The 10,203-nt window shown below is 41.1% G+C and overlaps 1 protein-coding gene across 3 annotated transcripts in view; it reads left to right on the top strand.

The window, feature by feature from the left end:
* The first annotated feature begins 7,775 nt into the window (after positions 1 to 7,775).
* The window catches only part of Clrn1 (clarin 1), a 76,961-nt gene continuing 74,533 nt past the window's right edge, over positions 7,776 to 10,203 (top strand). For 2 of the 3 annotated variants that reach the window (XM_004643922.2, XM_004643923.2), the window contains exon 1: positions 7,776 to 8,216. In XM_004643922.2, coding sequence (XP_004643979.1) covers positions 7,964 to 8,216 — 253 coding nt within the window. In that variant the 5' untranslated portion in view covers positions 7,776 to 7,963. The remainder of the gene's footprint in view (positions 8,217 to 10,203) is intronic. The other variant, XM_023704070.1, reaches the window with a different exon arrangement.

The raw sequence follows: 10,203 nt of genomic DNA, 5'->3' as shown, positions 1-10,203 counted from the left end.
ACACAAGCTAAGCATGCACTCTACTACCAAGCTACACTCTCCCCCAATAAAGGTCTTATATTGACCTCAGTATGAATGTTCTAGAAAGGACTCTTCACCTAGAAATTTTACTTTGCTTTACTGGTATTTAATAAACTACGTTGGCCACTCCACTGCACTGTTACCTAACCTATATTCTACCATTCAAAAAGGTAACATTGCTTTTCAAAGACATGTAATAATCACTTTGCTAAAGATTTTTATTTTCTCATAGGTGCCAAAGTATCTATTCTTGCTAACTAAACTGAGGGGGGAGAAAGCAAAGAGCAAGTGTGAGAGCAAGCCCAGGAGTGCTGTCTAGAATGGTTACGGCACAACATAAATATCGCAGAAGGAAAGAGCCACCTTCTCACTTCTCTACATGCTTGATTCCTTTGCATTTATCCTGGCAGTTCAGTGCAGACAGAGGCAAATCTGAGCAGGGTGCTCACTGCTGACTGCAGATTTGCTAAAGAGCACTGTGGTCTAGAAAGAGAAAAGAAGGGACCTGGTCAAGACAGGGCGTACTGGGAGATGAGCTAGAGCGAGAACCTGTAATGGAAGCCCAATCCCAGATCACTGTACCTACACAGGCCTGGAAGCCAGAGCCAGTAACGTAAAGTCCTGATGGCAGCCAGTGTGTCGCCAGCTGCCGCCTCACAGAAAGGAAACCCACTGGTAGCCAGGATTGAGTTCAGGCCTCCCCATCTCCTTCCATTCTCCTTCATTGTGTCAGTCCCAGGATGCTTAGTTACCCTGGACTCTTGTAATCCCTCCAAAAATTGGAAAATGGAATTCTTTCTAATGAGGGTAGTGAGAGCACAAGATGCAGAACTCATCCCTGAAGGAAAGACCAAAGGAGGCCGGCATAACTAAAGCTCCCACTGAGCAGGGGGCAGTGCTGGGCACAGAGGCTGTAACTGGGGGTACTTAATGCTAGCATGTATATGCCATTTGCCACACGTGGGGCCTGAGCACCTACCACACAGCCACCACTCAGGTGGCCGCCATGGCCACTTCCACCTAGCACAGTGCACTGAGGCACAGAGGCTGGCAAGAGCTAGAAAATCAGTACGTCCTTACTAAAACTTTTCCTTAGAAAGCAAAGCAAACAAATAAAAGAAAAGTTGGAAAACAGAAAATTACATTTGGCTGCCAAGAAGAACAGTGGCAGCTATTCGGGAAAAGGAGAAATTTGGGTAGCATGGGTGATTCAAAGCTTTATTCCAGGGCAAAGACTGCACCCTTCTCTAGGCAGACTGGCGTTCAGTCCTGTGACTTGTGTCTCCCAGTATCACAGTTAACCTTTCCTGAGGCGTAAGATGGCTGGTCCAGATGTCTACTACTGATTAAAGCATGCTAGAGAGAGGGGGAATTGTGTAATTCCAATGTGACGACCTCAGAATTTTCACCTGTGGGAATAGAAGGACTTCTTCAAGAAAGGGACTGAGCATTACTAGCACTTGAGTAGTCTTTTCACATGGCCAACTCTTGTTAAGCTTGTTTTCTAGTTACTTGACTTTTCATGTGAAAGTCTACCAAACTAGAATTCTCCAGGCGATTACATTTTTAAAATCTGAATATATCTTGTGGCTTCTCTCCCAACATAATAACTGTTAGGACAATATCAATTCTCCATTTGGTCGTTTATTACTTTTAGCTGTCTGCTTATAGGTTTGGTCTACAGCAAAAATTTTGAATGAGCTATAGTTTATGCTTTTACGCAAATCACTGATAAAAATGTATGGATGAATTAGTCTAAATATCTCTCTAGCTGACATTATTCCATAAGTCAACACTCTCTATTTCTGGAGATTTGACAAGATATAAATCTAATTTACTGTTAGCCAACTTTTCACCACAAGAATATTTTAGGAAATTTTGTAAGTTGACTACTGAACATGACACTAGCATATTGACTAGAACATCTCAGAGCTTAAGGGGCAGGAAATCCAATAGTTGTCCAGGGTCTCTGGGAAAAAATGAGTTAATAGAATAGAGCTGGCAAACAGTAAGCTACCACATATATGAATTTTTTGGTAATATTGCTCTGTTATTTTGGTATAAACATTTTTTTACACTGGCACTTCTTTATATTTTATTGGTATAAATAATTAAGGAAATTGTCAGTACTTTAAGTATTACACACTAATACAATGGAAAACATGTATACACTAATAGAATTTGGCAATGACACAGTCAAACTACTCCGTGATGTGTTGTCCTAACTGCCTTAGTTTCTCTTTTTGTTTCTGAGAAAAAATACATCACGCCGAAAGTCAAAGGAGGAAAGGTTCCTTGCAGCTTGCAATTTGCAGAGGTTTCAGCTGGCGACTGGCTGACGGCAAGACAGGGTGGCATGGCAGAGGGGAAGCACAGAGAAGAAGCAGCGTGTGTCGGTGGAAAACAGCAAAAGCAGCAAGCAGGAAGCGACAAGCAGTGAGTCTTCCCGTGTCTTTCACCTCTTCCAGGCGACCTATCCTGGGGGCAGGTAGTGCTCACCCCAGGTGGAGCTCAGCAGCCTTCACCCTACCGTGGATCCACCAGGATAGCACCACATCCGCTATCCTGGCACTAAGCACCCTAGATCCAGCCACCTCCCGCCCACGATCGCACGAGGCTTTGGCTAGACGTTGAGACTCCAGCCATGGCATAACTGTTCTCACTTTCTCCGTACTAGGAACCTGGCCCATCTATTATTGCTAAAGGAAGTGTCTCAAGCAATGACTCTTTGGGTTAACACTTCCTTCCTGCAATAGCTTAGACATTCTACTGAGTTGTTCTTAAGTACCAGCATAGCCTTGGTGTGAGATAATAAGACAAAATTTAGACAATCTAAAGGCATCACACCACATCTTATTTAATGGGTCACATCAGCAGCAACTTTCCTCCATCCTTGCTGTTTCCCTGACTGTTCTATTAGACCCAGCGCTTCCACTTTCATAAACTGGCCCCACAACCAGCAGCAGCTCTTCAAACCCCTGCCCTGAATCTTCCCTCACCCAAAATCCACTTTGGGTTCATCTGTATTCCAAGGGAACTTTATTTTCTTTTTCTTCCCTTCCTTCAATCCTTTTAATCCTGCAGTTCAAGCAATTAACTCTACAAATATTAGCTGCAATCAAGCTCCAGCACATGTGGTAATTTTCCCTCTAATAAATCAATCAATTCTTTCCATGGAGTGTTTTTCCCCCTTACAGTCATTAGAGAATTACAATGCTACTTGAGGATCACCAGCAACTTGAATTAGTCAAGGAACGTCAATCAAAGTTGCCAGATTTTGCTTTAAAGATGAGAAAAATGGGACAGATTTACAAAGGCCTCTTGTCTTAAAATGGGAAGCTTGATAGACCCTTGTTGAATCTCTGTTAGAGAGGCCTCGGAGTATAATGATCCATTTGGAGGAAAATCAAAATCAGCCCCACTAGTGACAAATCAGACAAAATATAGAACCTCTCATTAAATAATCTGAAAATTAATAATTGGAATAATCAACCAAGCAGTGTCCCTGGGTAATGTAATATTCCATAACAGCTAATAGGTTACTACACCAAAGAAAAGGGACAAAATAATCTAGTAAATGGACAAATTTTAGTTTCATAGCTTATAATTTAATGTGCTTTAATTTTTTGAGATATGTTATGTTCTCAGTCCATAACATTTACATTCATTTTGGAGTATTGGTATACACACACACACATGCACGCACGCACACACACAAATCTCAGTGATTTTCAACCCCTCTGCTTCCCTCCTCGCTCTCTCTCCTCCTTGCCCTCTTCCCTGATCTTTAGTCAGAGGAAGCTAAAGGATCCAAGCCGTGCTTCTCAGCACTTATTTCAGAATTGAGGATGGGGAGCGAGAAGTTCAGGATCCAGGGAGAGACCAGCTACCCATGTCAGTATAGCAGCTCAATTTTTGTCACTTACTTTACCTAATGTTCTGTTAAGGAAATGACTTTTCTGCTTTGCAATGATTTGAGAATCACTTTCGTGGCCCTGACTACTATTTTCATAAATACATAAAGCGAATGCCAGAAAAATGGAGGAATTTTTGATTGAATGACAGGCCCCCAAACAGACCCTGTATCTCATTTTTCCACCCCACGTCTACCATGATATCACTTGGGAAGCAACAATCCGATGAGAATTCACCTGCATTTGGCTTGAGCCTTTTATTTTCATTTTGCTTTTGTTTTCAAATTGTCATAAGGAAAATGAAAATCAGCCAAATTAGCATGAGAAGAGGCTAGAATACTATACTGGAAACAGAGTCTGCATTGTGCTCCTTTCTCTGCAGTCTCCAGTCACTCTGGAAAATTATATCATTCTTCAGTACTGCGAGGAGTTACAGGGAAGAGGGGGGAGGGGGGCCTGGCTCCATCTCCTTATGTCACCAAATGTATTCCTATTAGGGTTGAGAGAAGGAAAGGCTTCAGCAGGATGCTTGGGGAAAACTTGCTGACATTAATGACTCAAATTCTCTGAGAGACTGCAGGAAAAATGGTGTCATCACTGTCAGTCAAGCCGGTAAAGATGAAATTTCAAAAGAAGCTTGTCAGGCATAATGACTGCCAGGCTCCATTATATCACCTCAGAGGGTGGATCACACACTACTATGTGGCCTGTGGGTGGCTGATGTTGAAGTTTGAAAGGAAGCTGTGCAGAGAAGGGGTGAGGTGGGCATGGACCCTAGGGGGCTGCCTCATGTGACCGGGACACATCGCAGCTGACATTCACGTGGAAATTTGGGGGCAAAGCTGTGATCCCAGGTCTGGTCTTTAGTCTTGGATAGGCTGAGACCTAGCCCATGGGGACATTTAGAGGACATCATGCTCTTGGTTCTGAAAAGCTGGAAGAAGTTTGAGCTATTAGTGCCGGTGCCTGTTTATTAATGTGCTGTGAGAACCCGCTGCTCTGGTGGCTGGGGTCTTCGTGCTGAATGCACCGCAGCCATGAAATACTTGCAAAGCCTAGAGCGTGATCAGTGGGTGCTATGTGGCTGAGAGCCGTGGCCTTCCACCTGCCTGCCCGTTGCAGTCGCCAGGGGTGCTTCAGGGCTGAGTCCACACTCAAAAATCTGCATATGTGACTCTCAGGGATGGGGATGCAAGCGCCAGTGTTTCTTAAATCTCAAGCGATTCCAGTGTGCAGTCAAAGCTAAGAACCACTGGGAAGTATGAAGGGTGAGGCTTGGACAAGTTTTCAGGTTGTTGAGTATGAACATTAAAAATTCAACTACCATCAGTGGAATAAGTGCTTCCCTGGCAAGTGCGAGGCCCTGAGTTCAATCCCTGGTTCTGAAAAAAAAAAAAAAAAAAAAAATTGAACTACCATTATTTCATTAAAAAAGACAATTTGAAAAAAAATTTTTTTCATTAAAAAGACAATGCTTGAAAAAGCATTAGAAAGGATGTAACTTCAAGATGCAAGATTAACTCACCATGTCCTATTTATTTTTCTCATGACTCCATAGGCCAATGATCAATCACTTCACTATAGATTAAAGCAAACCTAAGGACTGATGTGATCAAATTGCTTTCTGCATTCACAGCCAAAACTTTCCTCTTTCTTTGGACAGCTTCAGGCCCACTTGACTCAGTTTTGGTTGATTAAACTACTGTCCTGTGTTAGCATTCCTCTCTTGCCACAGCCTTTTTGTAGGGGTATTAGTACTATTAAATGATAAGTAGTTGTTGCTCCTTCACTTTATAAATGTTCTGTCTTTTCCAATATGTTGATTTAGTAAGTTTAACTTTTCTTAGACATCTTGAACTAAATTTTCTACAGTGGGTGGAATATATATATATCCCTAGGTAAGCACTTATTGGGAGTTCCTGGTGCCATCTTGTTTTGTTATGGTGACTATTACTCTACATCCAAGGGAGGGCCTAGGGCTGTAGCTTAGTAGTGGAGTACTTGCTTAGCATGCTCAAGGCCCTGAGTTTAATCCCCAGTATCACGAAAATTAAAAATTAAAAAATACAAGGGAAGAAACACTAGATTGCCAAACAATCTGAGTTGTGTTGCTCTTACGTGTGTCAAGTTACAGAGAAACTTAAAGTCTTGAAATACATATGCTTATGTTTTAAAGCTTATTTTGAGTGCCTCCTGGGCTCTATCTGCCCATTTCTTCTGCGATGGTAGTCTGCGTTGCCCTCCTCTCTCCCTCAAGGTGCCCTGGTGTTGGCACTTTTGAAACAGTTGTCTCTCCTTGAAAGTCAGGCATAAGCAACTACCAAGGGGGGAAAGCTGTGTGGCAGAGCTCACCTGTGCTCCCAGACTCCCTCCAAGCTCCCGTCGATGTGTGCATAAGATAGAGACTCATTTATGCTTGACAAAGGTGTGCAGTGCATCTTCATTTACTAATTTCTTCTGAGCCAATATGATCAGGGGTAGATAAAGAGAGGAGAGCCTAGAATAAATGTGTGTTCTGGGCCAACTAGAAAGTTCTATTGGCAGATATCTGTGTTCTTCCAAAACCCAAAATGTATAACTAATATGGGTCGCTGAGCCCCAAATGAAGCACTGCCAACTTTCAAGGTCAGGGGCTTTGCTTCCAGCAGCACATAAACCTCGATTTCCAAGACCTTTATTTGAATCTCAGATGCCCTATCCTTTTTGACAGGATGCCTGATCTTTCTAATCTCAGTTTTCTTATCTGTGAAATGGGAATATAGTGATCATCATCTTGTACATCACTTTATGGAATTTTAAGAATTTAATAACACACCAAATACTAAAAATTAACTTTGTAGGTCAGAGATCAACAGATGTTCCATGAATAATTACATACATTCGTGTGCATACACATGTGTGTACACACACATACACACACACACAGCAGTCCTATGTCTATTTGTAGAGGGGGAAACATCATGGAACAAGCAGAATAAAGAAGCTGTCACTAAATTTTGAGCCTTAGTTTTCTGCTTTTCACAATTTAAACAAACCCATTTTGCTACATAACCTTGCTCCTGACTTTGTTGTTTGTCTCTCTAAATGCTAGTCTTCCTTCTTCCTCTATGGTAAATTTTTTTTTTTTTTTTCAACTGCAATCCCTTTCCACTGAAATGCCTTTCCTTGTCTTTGCCCCGGTGCTTCCTTCTGGGACTTGTTAGACCCAGAGCCCACTTCCTTTCTGTGACACTGAAGCAGCCAAATGCTTTAAAGGAAAGCGCTTAGAAATCCATATACTTGTGCTTACATCACCACATTTTCAAATTATTCCAAGAAGAGCTTAAATCCCTTTCTCTGATGGTACATCACTTCTTAGCCACGGATCTGAGAGATGCAGGTAGGAAGACAAGCCCTGTGGTGCTCAGGGTGACTCATACCCACGCAGGACCCAGTGCAGTGCAGTAGATTTATCCTGCTATAATTAAAATTTTAAAACTCGATTACTCTTCGGCAACTTCTTTCTACCTCTCCCAAAACCTTCTCTTTCTCCCCCACCAGAAACAAAAACAAATGAAAAACACATCAAGAGATGAACTTCTCAAGTTGCTGAAAATTTACCATAAGAGTCAAGCCTATTTCTGAAAGTTTCAACTGGCCCAATCAGACAACAGGCTGAGGCAAGGAGGCATTTATCAAGTTACACGGAGGACTCCATCTGTCATCCTAGACCTTTGTTACCAAGTGACACAGGAGGACCTACTCTAAGGTAGTTTGAAACAGTTTCATTTTACAGATTCTTAGTTCAAACATTTCAATTTAGAAGAAGCAGCAACACAAGAAGAGAGAGGCCAAGTATGAATGATGGAGGAAACCTCACAGGCTGACCTTCATCTCAGGGAGAACCACAGTCCACGGTGAAGTTGCCTTTTCAGCTGGCAGCGGTCCCTTTGGCTTCTGTAATAAGCTCAGGCATCGAGGCAGTCTCTTCTTGATGCACACAAAGCTCTTGTTTTTGAACGGCGCTCTCAAAACAGCTGGTTCTCATCATGCCAAACCAACAGAAGAAAATCATTTTTTGCTTGGCTGGGGTGTTAAGCTTTGTGTGTGCTCTTGGAGTTGTGACAGCCCTGGGGACACCACTGTGGATTAAAGCCACCATCCTTTGCAAAACAGGGGCTCTGCTCGTCAACGCCTCAGGCCAGGAGCTGGACAAATTCATGGGTGAGATGCAGTACGGGCTTTTCCACGGAGAGGGTGTAAGGCAGTGCGGGTTAGGAGCGAGGCCCTTTCGGTTCTCATGTAAGTAACAATTGCATTTGAATTATTGAATACTTTAAGAACATTCTCCCAACTGTCTCAAGGAACTATCTTAAGAGTCTATTTGTCTGTTATAAGACTTTCTAAGCTGGTGTGAACTATTTAAAATACCTAAGACTCAGTAGTCATTTCCTCTTTCTAGTTTTTTTGGTTTATTTTATTAATTTTTCATTCTTGCTATTTTTTATTATGACAACATGAAGTAAGTACATTGGCTGCTGAACATTTTGGAAACATGAGCAATAAAGAGTCTTAAATATCATTATTCATGTAGGAAATCCTGGAGTCTTTTTGTATGTGTGAAATGGGAACTTGAGGAAACAGGAATGCTACAAGAAACCATCTTCATGCCTTTTGTCTTTAATAAAGGACCAGTGTCTTGGGCTCCTTAGCTAATCCTACCTGCTTTTCTTCTTTACTCGTGCCCTGGGGTTCCTCTCCCTCAGGCCCTTTATCCCTGCTAGGACCTTTGGTGCTGATAATCTGTTTTCATTTTGAACCTATTTAAAATCACTTGATTATAGACATTTTAAATGATCTGGGATAACGGGGAAAGAATGAGATGCCTATTTAGTAAAGAAAATCTGCAACTGATTTACCTTCAAATCATGTACAGACAGATTTTCCTGTTGTGATTTTTGTAAAATGGAAATGTTATCCATAGTATTTATAACATGTTTATCTCAAGATGGGAATTTTTAAAAAAATTGCCATGTGAATAGGTAACTCATTAAATCAAAATTAATAAGAAGTCATTTGTTATATCTCTCACAACACACATTCAGAATTGATTATTATTTCAGAGGGGCTGGTTCGGAACAATCTTATGAAGACACAGTCAGTAAATTACTGCATAAATCACTCTTCAGGAAAGGAGGTTACCAGTTGAGGCATTTACAATGAATTATTATTTTGCCTGAGTTTCTTTCTCCTCTCATATAGGTAGAAAGTAAAATTAATTGAATTTATTATTAACATATGCAGCATCTAATTAAATTTCAGTGCTGGTCTATTTATATTTCTGCAACATTCCTTATTTATCGTCTTAGTAGTCGCAGGGACCTTCAATTCTCTGAGGTTACAAATTAATATGAATTTTCATAGGGCTCTAGAAAATCCCCAAGAAGTAGTCTTAATCTTTTCAAGAAATTATCATCAAGTAGATTTGATGAAGTGGGTGCCACTCTTTTCAGTGAATACCTTCAGTTCATTAAGGCATTGGAGATGTTAGGGCTACTCAGCTTCCCTTGGAGGGGGAGAAGAGCAGAATGCTATGTGATTGCCAACTATACTAAAAAAAATTTAAAAAGGGAAAATAAGGATGAGTGAAATGATTTAACCATGAGTCACAGCAATGACAGTGAATAAGGCTTCTCAAAAATGAATTTAGGCCAAAGCATGCATGGGCAGTGGCTATGCGGGAGCCCGTACAGTTGCTACAGTGAAATGGAGACAAACTGAACTCAGATCATAGGACCTGTTTTAAAACCATGTTAAAACTTCCTAATCAACATGCCTTTGTGCTATATGGCAGTCTGGAAGGTTACCGTCACATTGCATTGTGTTTGGAGTACACATCTTCTTTCTCCACATGCCATAATGCTATTAATGATATTTCATCAATGTATCATTGAAGTAGGAGTCCTCTGATAGTCTTCCTGATTGAGAACTGTAAGGCTTTTTAATATAAAAGAATAAGAGGCCTAACTGTCTTCTCAGGATTGACTTTCTTTGAGAAAGCTCTCTGAGGGCCTCCAGAGAGCCCAAGCAGATGATTCTTATCTCTTTCTGCTGGAGACCAACTTATGATTGTAGCATAATTCATTTCCCAGAACTTTCTCCTTTTTCAGTGTTCCTTTAGAAAATTATTAAGCAAACATTTGGATTTGCAGAAACTTTCCAGTGCAGGAGGAATGGAAAAGGTAACATTAAGATACCAATCACAAAAAAAAAAAAAAAAAAAAAAAAA

The sequence above is a fragment of the Octodon degus genome, unplaced genomic scaffold, assembly GCF_000260255.1.
Source record: "Octodon degus isolate 3935 unplaced genomic scaffold, OctDeg1.0 scaffold00186, whole genome shotgun sequence".
NCBI classification, from domain to species: domain Eukaryota; kingdom Metazoa; phylum Chordata; class Mammalia; order Rodentia; family Octodontidae; genus Octodon; species Octodon degus.
Note: the sequence above shows the minus strand (reverse complement) of the source record. Positions and strands in the feature narration are given on the sequence as shown.